General features: G+C 43.8%; 1 protein-coding gene and 1 pseudogene across 5 annotated transcripts in view; both read right to left on the reverse strand.

Annotated features, from left to right (window-relative positions):
• The window catches only part of LOC146797516 (inter-alpha-trypsin inhibitor heavy chain H4-like), a 598,346-nt gene that overhangs the window by 540,383 nt on the left and 35,909 nt on the right, over nucleotides 1-22,054 (reverse strand). For all 5 annotated transcript variants that reach the window (XM_085624535.1, XM_085624533.1, XM_085624534.1 and 2 more), the window contains exon 2: nucleotides 17,297-17,457. In XM_085624535.1, coding sequence (XP_085480661.1) covers nucleotides 17,297-17,457 — 161 coding nt within the window. The remainder of the gene's footprint in view (nucleotides 1-17,296; nucleotides 17,458-22,054) is intronic.
• Nucleotides 10,608-12,211, reverse strand: LOC146797517 (putative sodium-coupled neutral amino acid transporter 8 pseudogene; annotated as a pseudogene).

Raw genomic sequence — 22,054 nt, forward strand, 5'->3', positions numbered from 1 at the left:
GAAAAAAGGGCTCAGAATCAGATCCGGGAAAGCCAAATCTGATTCTGAGGCCTTCCTGACAACATCATAATCGGGCCCTAAGTTATTTGACCAGAATCACAGGATGTTGAGCGTCGTTGCCGAGACTCGAACCCAGTTCCTCAGCTTTGAGGTTTACCACTCTAGCCATAAGGCTACATCCTCTCACTTCCAAATTAAACCACCTGTGGCATAAGAGGGGTGCATTTTAGCCCCCTTTTTTATTTTTACTTTACATAAATTGTGTTAATAAATGTTTTTTATCCAAGGTAAAGAGCATATCCCAAATGGGAACCAAGCATATTCCCATTTTGTTGAACGCAGATGATGGGGTGCTTATTGCCATCACAGCAAATGGTCTACTGATTGTACTGGATTCTTTCCTAATATTCATGGAAGATTTACACTTGAGGGTGAATCTCTCAAAGTCATATATTATGTCATATAAGTGCCACCATAAGCGTGCTAAAGGCAAGCTTGTCTGAGCCCATCTGCTCTTGGACGGTGCCAAGGCCAGGGATGTTGGCAGTTGTAAGTTCAATTGCAATTCTGCTAAGGTAAGGCAATATCTACATGCCCAATTTATGGAACTTCAACCCAGAAACCATAAGGAGGCATGCTCAGCTAAAGTTAATCTGGTTTATAGTAAATTAGCGCACTGTCAGAAATGTATGGTTTCCTTTAATTTGATGTCCCACCTTATCTCAGTGAATTCCCTTAGTTTGCTCAATCTGCTTGATGAGGAAAGATATTTTAGTGATACTGCCAGAGAAGCAGACAACCAGATGCATAAAAGCTGGGCATTAATCAATTCCCGCTCCCTCATTGTAGTGCTAGAGGCACTCTTGTCTGACATCACGTGATGACCTTTGACTACCATTATTTTAATTGACATTGGTGTGTTATTTTATCCCAGCCTGAATGTACGACGTCCTGCATATGCCTTGTTTCTCTTAAAGGTTTCTTTCTTGCTTTCTTGTAATCTTGCAGTCTTTGAGTGGGAGCTGTCACGGCATAGGACAGCCTTGCCAAGAACAGAATGGGTGGGATGTGCATTTGAAAGCATGAGAGAGAGAGGTGTGGAATGTACATTTTGGTCTTGAAGTGCAGTGTTATGAGCAGTGGTCTGGCCCCCTCCCCCAAACAACATGCCAGGAATCTGGGAATTATTATGGATGATGAGCTATCCATGAAAGACCATGTACGATTCCTTTGCGGCAAGGGTTTTGCCATCTTGAAGCTCCTAACGAAACTATTTCCATGGATACCGCTGAATTGTAGACGCTCAGTTACCCAAGCCCTATTGGTCAGTCGTCTCGACTATGGGAATGCATTATTTGTGGGGATGAATGAACACCTCTTCTCTCGCCTACAAGTACTGCAAAATGCAGCCGCCAAACTGGTCTGCGATAAGGGCAAGCTAGACTCGGCATCAGAATGCCTGAGGACCCTTCACTGGCTCCCTGTGCGCCAGAGGGCTGCCTTTAAGCTTCTCTGCCATGCCCATAGAGCCCTGTACAGGACGGGTCCCATCCTGCTCCAGGATAAAATGGAGTTCTATGTCCCCACCAGGAACCTTCGCTCCACTCATTCAGCATTAGCGAGGACAAAACGCATATACAAAGCAAGAACTGGAGGCCGCTCCTTCTCTTACCTAGCGGCTAAGAGATGGAACGAGCTCCCCGACGATCTTAGACACACCACCAATTATTTGCTGTTTCGAAAAAAGCTTAAGACTTACCTTTTCCCTTCTCATCACTAAACCTCCCTATTCAGCTGTCTGCTGCTCTTACCTGGTCCTAGCGCCGTGATATCCCCTGGGATGAGTGTTGCGCTTTACAAATACCATAAATAAATAAATAAGTGGTGCACAAATGTGCACTGTTTTGTACATTGAGAGATAAAGTATGTGATGCTATAAGCAGTGGTTCACAAATGTGCACTGTGATGTACATTGATAATTATTATTAATTTCTTACTATTGGCTTTGACATGGCCTCATGTCATCCTGAATTTTGACACTGCCTAGCTTCAGCTTTATCTGCTCGCACAGCCAGGCTCGCAAGTTGTTTGGGTTAATCACGTTTAAGGATTGTTTTTATGAGAGATTGTTTAATGTACCCTAGAAGGCTTTTGTGAGCTTTGTCAAGATAAAGGCTGGAACATGCAAGAATGTAGAGGGGACGTGGAAAATCCTTCCTGCCATGGAATGCTCGCTTGGAAGCTGGCCAGTTCCAGTAAGATTCCTTTGGCGCGGGGAGGAAGTCTCTTGAACCTTATAGTATATGTTTTGAGACTATAAAGCTGAGGTTTGATGACAGCTGAGTTGGGAGCTCAATTATGGAGTAGACGTACTGCTGTAAGACAAACGGAACCTGGGTCCCGGTCGAGAGTCCAAGCCAGCTGTGAACGCGCCCCCCCAGCATGAATTGGCAAGGATGTTGAATGAACGATCAGGTGAGGTGACTTGTTTCTGACTAGTGCTATTGTGATGCGTGGTTCCAGTGGCTGTGGTCATTTGAGGTGTTTGAGTTTTGATTATTGCCATTGTGATGTGTGGCCAGTGGCTTGGATCATTTGAGGTGTTTTCTTTGTGATTCAGTGTATATATCTTTCTGATCTCTTGCAGGACGTCCATTATATTTCCTTGAGTCTTATCTCATATTATTTGCTGCTTCTTTATTCATTAGTATTATTCATGTATTTAACTGTTGCATTTACCAAGTGTGTTATTATTGCATGCATATATATATATATATATATATATATATATATATATATATATATATATATATATATATATATATATATATTATCTACTGGCGGTCGCCAGTAGATAGTTATAGTTAGGACCGTGTTTCCATAGGAAATCCGGAACATTCTATTTGGAATAACTTTGGCGCCGGTTGACGAATCCTCGCGAATTTTTCAAAACTAATGGGGCGCTACGCTCCGCTCCTACCCTGAAAGTCTCGGGGGGATTCGTCAAGCGTGGGCTGAGAAAAAAGGGGGGTCCCAAAACGCGTTTTCCCCATGCATTTTCCCATAGGACCTTTAGTCCGAGCTACAGCCCGAACGGCTGAACAGAATTACTTGAAATTGGGAAGAGAGGTAGTCCTCAGGTCAGGGATGTGCCTTTTGCAGGTCTGGTGTAAATCTGTTCAGTAGGTCCTGAGAAAATAGCATTTAAATCAATATACATATCTGTAAGCGCGCTCCGTGCGCTTACGGTAAGCTTACCGTACGCGTACGGTGCCGTGCGCGAGCTCAATTCTGATTGGTGGTTACATGACTGTAAACATTCGAATCGGTCGAAATCAGAAAGTAACGGCCGCCATTTTCTGTCTCTCGCACTGAAAAACAAAGGTTGATAACATGAAAAGGGGGCAACAAAGAGAGTTGCAGACCCCCTAGCATTCGTCAGGGGGTTCACGATGGACCAAAAAGTATGAAAAATAAATGTAATAATTTTTTTTTAAAATCGCGGAGTGCGCGTACGGTAAGCTTACCGTATGCGAAAAATAAAAATAAATACATAACTTAGCATTTAAAAAACCGTACAAATTCACTGAAAAAACCATAGGTTTCACACATGTTATAGTTATGTTATGTTATGTTATGTTATGTTATGTTATGTTATGCAGGTTTTTGTATAGCGTACAGCTACTCCAAGGAGTGTCCCGACGCTTTAGAATGCATACTAATCATGGAACACAACAACGGAAATAAACAAAAAGAAAATAAAGAAGAGGAAACCTAATAGAACCTGAAACTAAGAAGTAAAAAGCCAGGTTTTAAGCCCCTTCCTGAAAGCCAGCAAGTTTGGAGTGCTACGCAGGGCCACAGGCAATTTGTTCCACAGCTGAGGCGCTAAACATTTGAAGGAGCGGCCTCCAATGCGAGCTCTCTTCGCGCGGGGGACTACAGCAAAAAACAAGGCTTCCGACCTGAGCGATCTGGCCGGACGGTAAAAAGACAACCTGTCCTGGAGATATTTTGCTCCAGATCTGTACAAGGCTTTGTGTGCCAGGGTGAGAGATTTAAAAACTATCCGCTTCCGGACAGGAAGCCAATGGAGAGATTCCAAAAGGCCCGAAGCTCTGGCACAACGAGGTAGTCCAAAAATAGCATGTGCAGCTGAATTCTGAACGACCTGTAGTCGTTGAAGCAGGTATTCAGGCAGGCCGAGATAGAGAACATTGGCATAATCTATTCTCGAGCCTATCATCGCCTGCACCGTGATCTTCCTATGTTCCTCCGATAGCAGAGGGAGGAACTTGCGAAGCATCCGGAGTACGCCAAAGCAGGTCCCTGTGAGGCCGATTACCTGCGAACGTAGTGTGAGGCCATTATCGATCTTAATCCCAAGGTTTTTTACTACCTGGGAGGAACTAGCTGGTGGAAACATGTTCTCAGGCCACCACACTTTCCAGTCCGGGTCCGAGCTGCACCCAAAGAAGAGGACCTCAGATTTATCCGAGTTGCACTTGAGGCTGTGTTGATGGAACCACTGAAATACAGCCTCAAGGCAACCCTGGATCCTACCTCCATCGAAGTCCGCACCCCTCTCACAGGTGAAGAGGAGCTGGGTGTCATCAGCATAAGAGACGATCTGGGCCCCGAAAGACTCCGCCAGGGCCGCCAGAGGGGTCATAAAGATATTAAAAAGAGTCGGGCTCAGGACGGAGCCCTGAGGAACTCCGACACCCAAAGGCGACATATCGGCGGCGCAATCAGAAGCCCAGACCGATTGTCGACGACCAGCCAGAAAAGATCGAAACCACTGGAGCACCGTCCCACACAGACCAATCTCTGAGAGTCTAGCAAGCAGACCCTCGTGGGGGACGGTGTCAAAGGCCGCCGACAAGTCTAACAACACCAGCATCGCTCTCCCACCCGAATCCAACACCTCCTTTACCGCCTCCGAGACTTCCAAGAGGGCTGTTTCGGTGCTCAGATTGGCGCGAAAACCCGACTGGGTAGGGTGCAATAGATGGTGGGCCTCCAAGTAATCGGCAAGCGCCCTATGCACGTGCTTTTCAATGACCTTCGCCAGAGCCGGCAGGAGCGAAATAGGTCTATAATTCGCTAAAACCTCTACATCCAGACCAGGCTTTTTAAGCAGGGGAATAATCATAGCCTGCTTCCAGGACTGGGGAACCACACCCTGTGCAAGAGAACAGTTCAACAGGGGGTTCACAAGAGGATTCATGACAGCTGCCATTTTAGCCAGAAATTTTGCGGGGCAAGCATCCCGAGGGGAACCGGACTTTAGTCCTCCCATCAGGTCAAGAGAAGCTGACAGCGAAAGAGGGGGGAAAGCCGCCAAAGTCACACCGGCACTCAGTCGGGTAGCAGCGGCGTTCTCCACCCGACCTGGTGCCTCAGGATCCAACACACTGAAGGAATCCTGAATCCGCTGGATCTTAGAGGTGAAAAAGTCCGCAATCGCCCTGACCCAAGGCGCAGGAGGGGGGGTCTGGGCAGGCGCTGTGCGAGAGGCTGTAAACTCTCGCACAATGGCGAAAAGCTCCTTACAGGAGTTGGACGCGGCTTCAATTCTTCTAGCAAAGTAAGCCTTCTTCTCCGCGAGGATATTCCGATGGTACGCTTTCGCCAGAGACCTGTAAGTGAGTTAGGAATTAGCATTTAAAAAACCTTGCAAATTCACTTAAAAACCATAGGTTTCACACATGTTATAGTTAGCTGTACATTTCACTCGTAAAAAACCAATGAAATTCCACGTTATAGTTAGATCAGGTAACTATAACTTGCGCCCCCGCAATGCACTGCTGATGACGTCACATATTACATCACTTATGACATGGTCAGTGACAACACAAGTTATAGTTACCTGATCTAACTTGCGCGACCGCAATGCACAATGTGTCATTTCAGATGTCATCATTGATGTCATGAGTGATGTCACTGACCATGTCATAAGTGATGTAATATGTGACGTCATCAGCAGTGCATTGCGGGGGCGCGAGTTATAGTTACCTGATCTAACTATAACGTGGAATTTCATTGGTTTTTTACGAGTGAAATGTACAGCTAACTATAACATGTGTGAAACCTATGGTTTTTTAAGTGAATATATATATATATATATATATATATATATATATATATATATATATATATATATATATATATATATATATATATATATATATATATTCACTTAAAAAACCATAGGTTTCACACATGTTATAGTTAGCTGGACATTTCACTCGTGAAAAACCATTGAAATTCCCCCGTTATAGTTAGTGCAGGCAACTATAACTCACGCGACCGCAATCCTCTGCTGATGACGTCAGATATTACATCACTGTATTTAGACACTTATTTACCCATGTCTTCTTCCATTAATTTTTAGCTATACATATATTACAAATATTTTTTTTTCAGAAAGACACATATGTCATCAGTGATGTAATATCTGACGTCATCAGCAGAGGATTGCGGTCGCGTGAGTTATAGTTGCCTGCACTAACTATAACGGGGGAATTTCAATGGTTTTTCACGAGTGAAATGTCCAGCTAACTATAACATGTGTGAAACCTATGGTTTTTTAAGTGAATATATATATATATATATATATATTTATATGTGTGTGTGTGTGTGTGTGTATTTGAATATTATTCATGTTGGCATTTGGGAAAGCCTTTCTGTTAGAGAGCATTGTGTAAAATAAAACCCCCAGCCTTTTTCTAAAGAGAGAGTCTTTGCATTTTGTAAAATAAAACCCTTTTCTAGGTATTGTTGTGTTTTATGTCTCCTGCTTTGCCATGTTTGAGCCACTGTGTGGGAGATTCTAGATTATCTGAAAGGCGAAGCAACACACTCAGTAAACATAAAATGTAGACTTTTTTTATTTAATTATCTCATTGTTTGTTCATCATGAAGTCCCAAAGTCCTGGGCAAAAGAGGATTCTGGTCCTGATTTGGTGGATGCTGTCCCCCCAGGCTATGCTATCTTTAGGAGTGATTGTCAGGGCCGGGGGGGGGGGGGGGGTGGATTGACTATAAGTGCTTGCGAGGTCTTTTGTACCACTCTCGATCTTGTGGCCAAAAGTACAAGTGACTTTCTGGAGGTATCCTTATTTAGGCACAAACTTTCTACTAAGTGCTCAGGTCTCCTGGTATATCGTCCTCCGGGTCCATGGGGGAACTTTTCTGAGGTCTGGTCTCAGACCGTGGGACTGTACTTGATGTAATCTCAACTCACAATTCTAGGTAACTTCAATTTTCATTATGATGACTCTCTTTATAAAGAATCTGCCCCTTTTTATAGAATTTATGCACTATTTTGGATTTGAGCAGCTGGGACAATCTTATACCCATACAGCAGGCCATACTTTAGATGGGATTTTTACCAACCATTGCAATTTAGTCATTGGGGATGTCCAGCCCCTTAGCTGGGTAGATCACCTGGTGTTTCTGTTTAAAATTGTTCCATCATGCCCTAAAATAGGTACGAGCTCCGTCCCTTCCAAACAGTTATTCTAGAGGAACTTAAATAAGATCACTGCTGATTGTTACGAACAGGCCCTTGAATCCTCCATAGTGGCTCAGGACAGCTTGTTTCCCTATTCTGCAGAAGGCTTCCAAGATTGGGTTAATATAGCTCTGGATAGTGTTGCTCCTCTCAAAACCAGTTTATAATCAAATGCAAGCTCTCAGCAACTTGCTTTTTGACAGAACTCAAGACCCTTAGGAAGGAATGCCATAGACAAGAGCAGAAATGGAGGACAAATCTATGTCTTTTGTGAAAAAGAGAAACATAAAACACTTCTTCTTGGCTGTAAACAGGTTATAGCGCAGGCTAAAGCACCCTTCTTTATGGAAAAAATCAGGTCAGCCAATAACTCCTTCAAGGTGATGTTTAAAGTAGTGAAGGAATTATTGGAACCTCCCACTCAGTGTGCACTTAATTCATCTCAAGAGTTTTGTGCTAAAGTAGCATCCTACTTTTGTGACAAAATTCTTAACATCTTCTTTACTTTCCATTTACCTGTTGAAAATGAATCATCCTCTGAGAATTTGGGATTCTGTCTTTCTGACAACCTTCTTTCAGCCTTCCATTCTATTTCTTTCCAGTAAACTAAGGACTTATTGCTGAGTTCAAAATCAGGGTCCCTGTCTGATCCCTGTACGCCCAAAACATTACAACTTGCTCCTGATCCTATTGCTAGTTGCTTGCAGGAGTTGTTTTATTGTACGCTTCAATCAGGCATGTTTCCGGCTATCTGAAAGGAAGCTGTGAAACTTAGCTCCTTAAAAAAGCTAATTTAGACTGTGAAGACATGAAAAACCTTCATCCCATCTCTTTGTTGCCGGCTCCTGCCAACATTTTTTGTTTCACCCACCGCAAGAGGGAAGACGGTCTGCTGGGGCATCAAAACCATCACGGGGAGCATTGGAGTCCAGACAGTGAGCCCGGAAGGCTGGGGCTCCTGTCCATGTCCTCTTTAAGACCTTTTGGACAAAATGTATTTACTCGAATGAGACACCCTTTGTATATTGCGCCTGACCCCAAAATGGTGCCCGCACTCAATCATCAGGAGGGGCCAAAACAACTCCCTAGGATGCCCCCCAGTTTCCAGCTACAGCGTAAAGGCCACAAAATTGAGCTGGATCCACAACTACTGTTCTGACCTTGAGGGACAACCTGATCGCCCCACCTGACCTGCCAATGGCGGCTGTCTCTCCCGCTGGTGGTTATTTCTTGACATCACACACCCCAATTGAAGACTGGCGGTCCTTGGCTCTACCCTCATGCTGAGCCACTGCTTAGCTTACACCCCCTGCCCTCTGGGTTACAGAGATCTTTGGGGACCATTGGAATTCGAACTTCAAGAACTCATTCCCCTTTGCCTGACCTCATGATGGCCACCTCAGTGGGACCCTCCTCGGTGTTCTATCTCAGCCATCACCCAAGCCTCTTCCTGCCCTCCCACCAGGACATTTACTCTGGGAACCCTCCCTCGGATGTTGAGACCTAGCTATTCTGACTGATGCCCGGTGGAGCTACCCCGATAGCTATAGGGGAGATGGACTGTGGATTCCCTCCTCTGCAGTCTCCTACGCTGCCGGTCTTTGGGCAGACTCTTCTTCAACTCTCCTGACCTTATCTCCCTCTTCCCCCCCCTCATACGACCCCCTACCCCTATCCTCTATACTTATCTCCTTTCCAGTTCCTGACCTTTGCCCTCACCCACTTGGTTCTGAGTTCCCATCCTGTTTCACATCTGGACATTCTTCTATGAATTCTCCCTCATTTGTTGAGACCTAGCTATCTGACCGATGTCTGATGGAGCTACCTCTAGAGCTAAAGGGGAGACTGGCTGTGGATTCCCTCCTCGTCTGTCAGCTACCCAGTCGATCATTGGGCAGACTTACCCGTTGTCTCGCATACCGTCATACTTCCTCTCCCTTCTCACTCCCCCTCTCCCCCTATCCGCTCTATCTGTCTCCTCTTCTTGCTCTTTAATGTGTCGCATATATTTGATATAACGTGTAATTATTATCATTGTTGTAACATTGTTGAACCTTATGTAAAGTGCTCTGATACCTATGGGTCTAGCCAGCGCTATATAAAACTCATTAAATAAATAAATAAATAAATAAATACATAAAATCTTAGACAAGTTTATCCATCAGGAGCTGATGAAATTCATTGATACCCATGGGATCTTGGTTCCTTCTCTAAATGGGTTTTGATCTAGTCGTAGCACAGAGACTGCCCTTATTGTGGCTGCAGACAGCATTCGTTTCCAGGTTGATTTGGGCGGGCGGCTATCCTGGTAATGCTTGATCTGTCGGCAGCATTCAGTACCGTCTCACCTGCACGGGTGGTTCAGAATCGGCAGGAAGGATGCTTAGTTAGTGGGACCGCCCTTCAGTTTCTTCATTCTTTTCTAATTAATTGGGTGCAAATTCTTAGCTGCAGCGGTTTCAAGACAAAAGCTTACAGCCTCCCCTGCGGGGAGCCTCGTGGCTCATTTTTTTAGGCCAACCCTCTTTAATCTCTATGAAGATCCTCTGGCTGATCTGTTGTGGTCATTTGGGTTTCAGGTGCTGTAATATGCAGATAATACTCAAATTATTGTATCTATTTCGAACTACCTGTCTCTGGTGGCAGGGAGTTTCAACCAGTGCATGCCTGGCATCATTTGTTGGATGAAAAACAAATCCTACAGTCTTGACAGTCAGACTTGACAGCGGACAGTGTTGAAGGCTACTAAAAAATCCAAAGACTGAGGGTGGCTGGAGCATTGTTATCTATACAGCATCATAGCTCACCCACGACTACCAGCACTATCATTTCCGTACTCCAACCTGTAAGTAAACCCATCTGGCAGAGATGTAAAGATAATTCTTGTCCACAACTGTCAATGTTTGGTCAAAAACTGTTTTTTTCAAGCAAATTTGCCAAATAGGGTAATCGGTAGATAGGATGATACTTTGAAAATTCCTCTGGGGCCAGACATTGTTTCTTATGAAAAAAATTGTTTTATTTTTTTAAAAGCTATATTATTATTATTACTTAAATAAAAAAAATAGATAAAATCCAGGGTTGTTTCAATATTAAAACAAAAAATTGCTTTGTTGTCAATCAAACTAAAAACAATAGAAAAAACTATACAAAAAAAATAAAAACATTGAAAAAATGTAATTTTGAAAATGCCTTCCTGGTCTTTGTGAGGCAGATTTCAAATGTTCAAGACTGACAAATCGGTTGTACTTCAGAATTTTTTGAGTAGTTCCATGACTGCAATGGTAGTGCTCTGACCAAAGATAAATGCCCCACAAAAGATAGAGATTAGGCCCCAGATAATAAGGAAGACCCTTCTTTTTCGTTCAACTGGCTCGGATATCATCGCACACACTAAACACAGTCCAGGGAAGATTAAAATGAAGAAAGCGCCGATACCTCCAATGATGGAGATGACTTCCCTGATGTCTGGAACAAACATGGTAAAGATGAGCGTCACGAAAATCCACAGGAAAGTGAGCACGATTCGAACAAACTTTTCATAGGGTTCTGTGATGACCACGTATCTGCGCTTGTAGTTGATCCAGTATTCTTGCACGACAGCCCTGCCCAGCAGGAGAACGATGGGGTAGATTGTAATAATGGAAACAGTGAAGAGTACTCTTGCTATCATGACAACAATATCATTTCCAGGGTAGGACATCAGAATATCAGCGGCAACGCTGTCCCCGAATGTCAAATATCCGTAAAGCCCCGTCAGGGAGTAAATCACCAAACCAGTTGAGCAGCCTCTGGTTCCGCATGCTGGTGTAGATGGCAATGGAGGACTCATGGCACTGAAATCCGAAGCAGATTGTTGGGACAACACTGAATATGGAAGCCAAGGAAGAAGCACTTGAGGAATTATGGTGGTCCTGGAAGACGGGGTGCTCGTTCATTAGGTAATATTTGATTACTACAACCACTGCCAAATAGCAAGCTGAGAAGGTACCTAGAATGCTTGTGTATTTCTGGAATTCTATTTCCTTGGGAATGGAGAGAGGAAGGATGAGCACAACACAGACAACCGACAAAGTGAAGCGCTGATCTGTGTACCAGTGACTTGGGTAGTCCATATCATCACTCATTGTTTCATTGAAGCTCAAGGAGTCGAACAATTTATCCAGCTGATCTTCTACTACCTTCAAGAAGGCCACAGAGATCATGAAGAGATTAAACAGGAAGCAGATTTCACACAGCTTCCCGAGACCCGGACTGCAGACCTCCCTCACCACCCCCAGGTATTTAGATTGTTTGCTGATGGATGAGGCATACCCCAAGATCACAAGACCACTGATCAGGAAGATCAAGGAGACCAGCTCCACGGTCACCGCGGAGTATATACCACCGGCTTTACTGAAGGCCCACGGGAAGTTCAGAAGTCCTGCTCCCAGGGCAGATTTCAGCGTTATAAAAACAGCTCCAAATGTGGAGAGGTTTGGGCTGCCTGTGTCCAGCGAAGGTTTAGAAAGCAGTCCGATGCTCTCTCGGGCCAGCTCCTCCATTTCCGCGAAGCCTGCTTTTGTCTCACACACCGAAGGGGCAACTTCAGGTCTGAAATTGAAAACCGCACCTGAAACCAGGCCAGTGAGGGTCAGAGTCGACCCATGGGGCAGTTGTCTTGTGGCTGCAGATTCAATAAGTGCTAAAGAGTCAGACCCTTGTTTGTGTGCTATTTTTTTTTAATTAAGTGCCAGTATGTCCTACATCGGCCGCATCATGACTTCAGAGCGCCAGACACTTTACACAAGAGTGCAGAGCCATTGTTTCTTAAGTAACGGCAAGAAATTGTGCATGTTTCAAAAGTTTTGGGGCTGTATCAGACTTTAAAGAGGTAATAACCATAGTCTGATATCATATCTGTTCTTGTAAAAAGTAGTTTTAACAAGGCTCTGCAGTAAAGGGTATTCTGGTGAATCATTTGCCTTGCTTGTCAAAATCAAAGATAGAAATATTTGGGGATGCTAAATAGAAAACTTAGCCTTAGACTGATAACATATGCTTTTCCTACTTTACAGATTACAGCACTCTTTATTGCTCTTTATTGCATGCGGTAGCAAGAATATTAGTGATTTTGTTATCAAAGAGATCAGCCATCCAAATAAAACAATCAGCTGATATTCCAAAACGGGGTGTGACTTTGGGATCGTTTTAGAGCTTTGATAACAAAAAAAATGGCTCTTGATATATTGGGTACTTTGAAAATATTTTGAAAATAAAAGTTTAGTTTGGTTTTCTTTATATCGCTTATCTAATGATGATATAGCCTAAGCCAATTGTCTGTGGTCAAACTCATAGGAAAACCAGTATCCCACTACATATGTTTTCTTTGGCTTCACCATCAAGGGGTCAACACAGCAAGCCTCACTGTAGAATTTGTAAGCAATATAGAACATCAACTGCAACAGAAGATGACTCAAGGAAAAAGAGATTTAGGGCTACAGGTACCAAGCTATTTAGCGTTCGCAAATGGGCCAATTCGCAGAATCGGCCCATTTGACAATGCTAAAAAGGCTTTTTACATGTTCAAAACCCATTGTGTGATTCTGTAACCTGTTACCGAATCGCAAAATGGGTTTGCGATTTGCTATTAGGAAGGGGAGTATTTAGGATGTCCCTTCCTAATACCAAATCACATCAGTATGTAGGAATGTTTTGTGACCGAAATGCGGTCACAAAACATTCGCATTTTACCACCTAGGTGGTAACCCATTTACAAATGGGATGAGGTCCCCAAGGGACCCCTTCCCCTTCTTGAATGTTTCTTACAGCATTTTTTAGGAGCAGGCAGTGGTCCCACGGACCACTGCCTTCTCTTAAAAAATTAAAAGAAAACTTTTCATTTTTGTGTTTGAAACGCATCCTGGAAATGGGCTGCATTCCCAAAAAAAAGATTGCAGGCCACCATCCAGTGATTTTACCAATTCCTAGGGGGTCACAAATTGAGATCTACCTCATTAATATTAATGAAGTAGAGCGATTTGTGATTTGCGATTTGCGACCCCCTAGGAATCTCTATATGAAACTCTTTGAGTTTCATACATTGTAAATTGCAATTCTCAGATTCTTCGCATTGGATATTCACAATTTACAATTTTGATACATTTAAGCATTAGTTTAGGAAAACTTATTTAGTTTCTGAAATAAAGCAAATACTTCCATGGAATTCTTAGTTTGTGGTGAAGTTACCAAGTCAAAATAAATAGTTAAATTACCTAATAATATGACATGTTTCTGCTAGAATAGCAGTAAATGATTCTATTCCTTCATTACCTGGTGATGGTGTTCTATAAACAAGAAACAAACTTCAGGAGCTTTAATTCAAGCAAGACATTTTGACAAAAAAAGGTATAGAGGTTATTAATCAAGAAAGCAACACCGCCACACTATATGGCTGGGTAGGGGGGCTTCAATTAATTAGTAAATCAGTGGAATTATATCCCTAAAATCAATTTAATCTCAGACCAGTGGAGATATTACACTAAGAATTACTACATCCAATTTATACTTAAGAATGTGTTTGTGTTTTTTTTTTATAGCTTGAGCATTAGTAATTGTTGAGTCCACATTAATGAGAAAACCATAATGAGATCTTCTCTCAAGTTGCATCATTCCTGGAAACCCATGACAGTTTTTTTAGCAAGCATTTCATTTGAATTTAATGCAGTTTGGTGGCAACATCCAATTCATGTAAAGATTATAACAGATTAAACAATATAGTATGACCTACTGCAGTTGACTTACAGTGGGGGGATATCTTTGCCTTTGGGCATGCCATCAATGTGCCCATTGTGCGAATGCAGTGTGGGACATGATTTATACCTACCTTCTTCAGTATAAGAAGATAGAGCAGGAGCCCAAGGTGCACACTGCCAATGATTATATGGACCAAAGTAAGAAGGAAGGCTGGTCAGCTACCAACTGAAACAGCCTCATCTTTTAATTGCAATGTCCCCATGAAATACTCAACGAACACATTTTAAAACACACTCACAGTTAAAATACAGAAACCAATGCTGTAAATAAAAGAGTATTTTGCTGTGGAAAGTACCAAATGATCAGTGTCACAGACACACTGTGGACATTTCTTACATTCTCCTCCTTCCGTGTAAGAGGGAAAAAAACTAAAGTGGGAATCCCAGATGGTTGCTATAAATTTTATGTTAGTTTATGTTATGTTATGCTATGCTATTTTATGTTACTGGTATTTGTTAAGTCGACAATCACTAGTCGGTTTCTTGCCATTGAGGTGGGGTCTTGTAGGTTACATTACTGTTGAGCAAGGCATTCATCATATACTTGTCTGAATAACCAGGTTTTAAAATGTTTTCTGAATTTTATGTAGCATGGGGATGTTCTGATCTCAAGCGGGAAAGAGTTCCAGATGTGAGGTGCGAGGACTGAGAATCTGGAGCTGCCCATTCGCTTCTTTTTAAACTTAAGTGCCATCAGATACTTCATGAGAACAGACCACAGTGTACCTTTTGGAGTGTACTTCTGGATTCAGGATGTGATGAAGTAAGGGCTTTTTATTATTACGAGTTTAGAAGAAAATGTAACCAGTTTTGAAATTAGTCCTTTGGTCCACAGGCAGCCAATATAGATCTTTCATCAAGGGGGTGATAAGGCACCCTGTAAGTTGTCAGTATATTAATAGGCCTGTCTGATTTAGGTAGTCCCACATATAGGGAGTTGATGTAGAGCCTCAGGAGTAAAGAATGGAGTAGTAGAGACCATGAGGAGATCACAGATCTGAGATTGGGCTTCATAGAGAGTTCATCATCAATAAGCATGCTGAGAGTTTTTACTGATTTTTTTGGTGGTGTGGGCGCTCCCACCTCGGGAGGCCAAGAAGATGCAGTCCAGTAATCAAGTTTGTTTTTGGTGATGGTGATTTCCATTTTGTCTGAGTTTAATTTTAGGTGGTTACTGTTCATCAAGTTGCGAATGAACAGCATTGTGATTTGGAAGATTTCCTTTGATTCGGGAGAGTTGTCAATACTAAGGAGTAGTTGCATTTCATCCGCATAGTTGTAGATTGTACAGTTCCTATTTTTGAGCATGTAAACTAGGAAACTAATAAATTAAAAAGATGTAGAGAGAGGGAGGAGCCCTGTGGGACTCCACAGTCTGGATGGACTTTCGATGAGTTGATGGGGGTCACACGGACAGATTGGGAACGTTCATTTTGGATGGAAGTAATCCAGTCAAGCGCCTGTCCCCACAACCTCACTGCCGCAGTACAATTCAATAACCAAACAGACCAAAGAAAAGATAAGCCTGATGAGATACCCAAGGAAATAGCCTAAGCTTGAATTTCTTCAAGAAACACACATTAAACTAATTTAAAAACATGCACAGTTAGAATATATAAATGGTGCTGCAGAGAAAAGTGTCTTGTGCTATGCAAAGTAGGAAATTACATGGAGTGCATACACGCTGCAGGATGTAATTTATTCCTCCTCCTTCCATATGAGATTAAAAAGACTAAATGGGAGCCCAAGATGGTCACAGCTGGTGACAAAATGAACCATTTTAAATAGTCATTAATTTAACTTAATTTTTTTAAAACTATTTAAAAAGCTTTAGCAAAACAAATAGGTCTGCCCTGCATTTATATCACTGACTGGAAAAATTGTTTAAAGCCTGCTGCTGTAAATATTAACAGAAATAATTGTTTTCTTTATACAATGCATTTATGGCATGAAAAATGTAATGTGTGTTGATTCATTGATTGTGAGATGTAAACATTTCCTGCATTTATTGCAGTTCACGCATTTACTAGGTGGTGGAATGCATATACCAAACAGCCAATAGGATGAAGTGAGAGAGAAACTCTTCTCTCACATCTTTCAGAGTCACAGCTGAGATTTTGTATATTCTACAGACTTGGTAACAATAGGTTTTGCCGACAATTGTGCTCTTAAGTTGGAACTAAAACGAGTATGCTTTGGGGAGTTCTCCCCACCCCAAAATAGAATTGTAAGTTTATCATATTTAGTTAATTATTATTGATATAAAAAAATTGTATCGTTCTTTAGAAATGATAATGGATTATTTTACTTTAGTTTTTTTTTAATGATTGTAATACAGTTAGCTAAAAGAAAAGAGGGAATATAATTAATTTAGTACAAATACAGAAACACTAAAGGTAAGGGTTTATTCTAGGTTAAAATAGTTTGTCAGTAATATCACCCATGACATTTTTATGGTTATTTGGATGAAAAGAAATAAAAATTAATGTAAAAAAAATAGAAGGCAAGGGTAAGGGATAAAATAAAAACAATCATTTAAAAACAATAAAAATGAACACTAAAAGACATAATTACAGGGAAATATTTAATCAACAGAATGCAATGAATGATATAGATGTAAGGATGATGTTATGGAGTTCAGGCAGTTGTAAAACCTATTTAAAATGTATTTTGGGGATTAAGGGCCCCATGATGTAGTAAACTTGATAGTAGCCACTAAAAGAAACACAAACACAAGAGAAACAAAGATGTTCTATAGTGGGATCTAATCCTTACTAAATTATCCTATGTAATATTTGAGCTGTGCTCATCCAAAATGATTTTTAATCGTTGTGCTATTTTGAATACATGTTCATGATTTGTTCCAGTGATGATGGATCTGCAACAGGATACTGTAATATCCTTAAAGTAAAAAAAAATATCAATACCTTTCTTATCGATGAGGTTCAGAAGAAGAACATTTGAATATACACATTAATCTTACATTGTAAAGTTGGTGATGAAAGCAGTCTTTGGTAATTCAACTTCAAATTTCGCCTCCCTGGAGCCATTAGCCTTGTTGACCACTCTGCTGGTAACAATGTTATGGGCAAATCGAGAGGTCACCTTGCAGTCCACATGCAGGCTGTAGATATCAATGCCATTCTGAGAGAAAAAGTAGAAGAATTTAACAATTCTTTATTCTAAGGAAAACATAGATTAGACATTCACTGATTTTAATGAAAATACCACCAGAAAAAAATATTTTAGGTCAAGTGTAAGCATTATAGATCATCTTTAACATTGATTTAATAAGAAATTGTATAATTAAGAGGCACAACTCTCCTTCTTAAGCTAAACCAAGGATTCTTGAATGCCCACACATAAGCATTTAAAGGGAAGAGATTAGAGGATAAAGACAGACTGGGACCAGATTTGCTAAGCCCTTGCAAGGCGAAGCAAGGCAACACAATGGCTTATTTGAGATTTACTAAGCCACGCAAAGCCACCTTGCATGGCTCTGCATAGCTTAGTAAATCCAGAATAACGCGAGCTAGCGCATATTGCTGCCTTGCATTACTCTGTATTGGGAAGGCATTCTACTCATGGATTTTGAGAAAGCCTAGATTTACTAAGCGTTGTAAAACTTGGATTGTGCCAAAATGTTGTGCCTTGCCAACAGAGGAAAAACAAAGAGAAATATCTTCCTTTTTCCTCTGCATTTTCTCTTAGTGAGTGTGCTGCATTCTACAGCACAGATAGAAAGAGGATTTTGCCTCTGAGGATTGTTTTAGTTAAGGACGGTGTCCCTTTCTGCATAAAATAAAATCCTATCTGTAATACAGGTACCACTGCATTATGGCGCAAGGGTGCCTGTGTTGGCACTAGGCAGCACTCAGTGCACCAGAGTAGGGAGAGAGCAGAAGAGCATCATATCTCAGTAGACATGGCACATTCCTTCTCTCTCCCTGTCACACAGTGCAGCATGACAAGCTGTGTTGCCTTACATTTTGATAAATCTGGCCTGTGATCTCTAACTTTTCAATGGATACCAAGATAAATAGGCACTTATGTTATGTTATGTTATGTTATGTTATGTTAAAAGCACTTTTATAGCGCACAGCTGCCCGAGCTACGGGGCGTCCCGGCGCTTGGAGAAAAGGTCCCAACACAACAAGGCTAAAAAAGGGCAGACAAGTGCAGAACAGAATACTAACATGAGGGCGGAAACAGATGCGTCTTAATGGCCCTCCTAAACATCAGAAGCTCATCCATTTCACGCATGTGGGGTGGAAGAGAATTCCACAACTTTGCGGCCAAAACCCGAAAGGACTGGCCTCCGGCCCTACATAGCCTAAACCGAGGAACCACCACCAGGTTTTGACCTAGAGATCTAAGAGGACGCGAAGGCACATAGGGCACCAAAAAAGTGGAGAGGATCTGAGGGGAGGCCTTCTGGAGGATCTTAAACGAGAGGCACAAAGTCTTAAAATGGATCCTCTGTACCATAGGCAGCCAGTGCAAAGCACGGATGGTACTTTCCGCAGAACAGAACCTCGGTAATCCTACCAGGGCTCTCGCTGCGGCATTCAGGACACGTTGCATCCGTGCAATTTCAGCCTGATTAGCCCCCAACAAGAGCGAGCTGGCATAGTCAAGCCGCGATAGTATGGATGCCTGAATAACCAGCTGTCTGGTAGGGGCATCAAAGAATCTCAGGATGGGTCGCAGCCCTCGCAGAATGCCAAAGCAGGTGGCCGCCACTTTTTTTGTGTGGACACGGAAGCTCAAAACAGAGTCTATCCATACCCCCAAGTTCTTTACCTCTGACACTGGTACAGGAGTCACACCCAATTCCGGGGGCGACCACCTATCGCCATTTAATTGGAGGCAATTGGCATTCATCCAACTAGCCACTGCCGAGAGCCCGTCCCAGAATCTGGGGGCCTCAAGGTCGGAGTCACCACTCAGGGCGACCGCCAGCTGCGTGTCGTCCACATAGGAGACCATAGTCAGGCCCCAGTGCTTGACGACATCCGCTAGCGGTCTCACATATAGATTAAACAAAGTGGGACTTAACGACGAGCCCTGAGGCACACCCATCTCCAGCGAGTAGAACTTGGACTCAAAAGGCGGTGTGGCAACCTTAAAGGTCTGACCAGTTAGAAAAGAGCGGAACCACTCGAGAGCAATGCCCATAACACCCGCCTCCCTAAGCCGTTGAAGTAGAATCCCATGCGACACCGTGTCAAATGCGGCACTGAGATCCAGTAATATCAGTGCCCTAGTCTGACCAGAGTCGAGCATAGTGCGCAGATGTTCTGTCATAAAGAGCAAGGCGGTCTTGGTGCTGTGACCAGCCCGGAAGCCATTCTGGGAAGAATCGAGAATATTTGCCTTTACAAAATGTTCGGTCAGCACCTGGTTCACGTGGGACTCAACAACTTTAGAGGCCCAATGGAGGAGAGAGATCGGGCGGTAGCTCTCGAGTTTTGAGGGGTCCATTGTGGGCTTTTTCAGAATAGGTGTTACGACAGCCTGTTTCCATTTAAGAGGGACAACACCAGTGGCAAGAGAAAGATTTAAAAGATGACAAAGTGGAGGGAGGCAGATAGTAGCGGAATCTCTAAACTGAGCTGGCCTCATAGGATCTGTAGGCGAACCCGATTTAGTCTTCCGGGCTAGTTCTAGAAATCTTTCCATCGAGAGACTAGGGAATACCACCAAAGTCTTACCTGTAGTTGGAATGGGGCTGATGTGCTCAACGGTTGGCTCAGTATTGGAAAAGGCACGGTAGATGGCTTGAACCTTTCCAAGAAAGAAAGAGGCAAGATGGCGACCGGGACGGCAGCGTAGGCTCCCGGCTCCGTGAACCTCCGCATCCCGCACAGATATCCTGCATGAGATCCTTAGCCTGCGCTATATGCCCGTGTTGGTGAATGAGAGCGGCAACCGATCGTGTGACTCCGAAGTTTCTGGCGGCGGTATCGCCGGAGAAATGTCCATTTGAAGATTGCGGCCTGTGCAACCCTGGAACCGGGACCTCGAGTGGATAACATGGCCGGGCGGCAGTTCAACAACAGCGGCCTTTGGTGACTGGGTGGAGTCGGACTAACCGGAGCGGTGCGAATATCGGCCTACATTTCGCCGTGGTCGTTCCTACCACTAAGCGTAGCGGAACGAGTGCATGCCCGAGGTGGCTAATCCAAGATTCCCCGGTGATTGCCTCAGCCTTCGCCGGTGAGCTGCCCGGCCGCCGCCCGTAACTCGCCCTGATTCTTGCGGACTGCTCCCGGATTCTCGCGGGCGCAGGTCCGTGGGGGGGATGACTGCTGCCCGTGACCACACACCGGATATATTTTTTGCCTGCCCCCGAAACCCTGATTCCAGTGACATGGAACCTGAGGCGCTTGTCCCTGAGTCCTGGTCCCAATCTGGGTTGGACCTCCCCGGCGGCCATCTTGACAGGACGAAGTCTACCATCCTGTGCACTGGGTCGCAGCACGATTGGAAGTGTGCGACTATGAGGAGCGTAGCGGAGCGAGCGCCGAGAGCTGTGCTGGGGTATGGTGATCTTCTCGAGGCTCTCGGTGCCCTTCATTCCACCTTGGTTCACGGCGCCTGGGTATTGGGGAGTAAGCTTGATGGGGTGGCATCAGCGTTGGAACGGTTGCTGCCTGCCTGTCCCCAGGTACACGGGGACTTCCTACACTGCACACAGGAGGACAGTGTCGTGGCCGCCTCTGTGGATAGTGACCAGCTGGAAACTCCGGACAGTATACTAACGTGTGATCGGCTGGCTGTGGGTCTGGTCTGTTCCGGAGGTCTTGGACCTGAGTGGGGGGTGGTGGCCTTGTACTGTGCGCGGCCTCCGGCGACCCAGGCAATATTCAAGCAACGGCTGATTTCGCCTTCTTGGACCTTGTGTGCAGTGCAGATCCTGGGGCAGCACTGGGAAAGACGACTCTCCATACTGCTGACTGTGTTGGTATTCAGAGACTTCCACCCTACCTGTGTGTGTCGCTTCCTGTTCTTTTTTGGACGCTCCTCTTCTTTGTAACATTGGACATGGCACTGGGTCGATGGGTATGCATGGGTAGATTCGCAAAGAGTGGCCAAGGATAAGGCTGATCCTTCAGAGGTGGTCATCTAATAGGCGGGCGGGCTCAGGGGTTGCGTGCTCTCACGGCATAACTGTTAGTGTAATAGGCGCATAATGCTCCCCATTCTTCTTTGACATGGTCGATTCTGTGTTGCTTATTGTTTGCTTTGGGGGAAAACATATTGTGCGGGAGGGAGAAGCCGGGGGCATGTTTTGAAGGCCCTCCTCCAGTTTATTAATATTCTCTCTACCCCCCCATTCTGGTGGGGTTTCTTTTCTTACTCCTCTTTCTCTGTTTCTTCTATATTTCGGGTCTGGTTCCGGGGCGACAGGCACACTGCTAGGGGGGGGGGGCCCGTACTCATCTGCAGAGGTGCAGGGTGGGGGGTTGGGGGAGGGGATCCTTTAGTCTTTAACCCTTTTTTTTTTCTCCATGGCCTCCTTTTTCTTCTCTTATTCTTCTTTGTCTTTCTTTTCTGGGATTAGCATGGTAGAACTCCTTCGTTGTTAATCGCGGCGTTTTCATGTGTGCCACAATTTCCGTGGGGTTTTCTGGGTTTTAGGGCAGGGGACTGCAGGCGCAAATGGCCGCGATAGTCCTCCACATCCTGAACTTCCTGTTTCAGCGCCATTGACTAGATAAATTGCTGTTTATTGTTG

This window comes from Triturus cristatus, chromosome 9, assembly GCF_964204655.1.
Source record: "Triturus cristatus chromosome 9, aTriCri1.1, whole genome shotgun sequence".
NCBI lineage: Eukaryota > Metazoa > Chordata > Amphibia > Caudata > Salamandridae > Triturus > Triturus cristatus.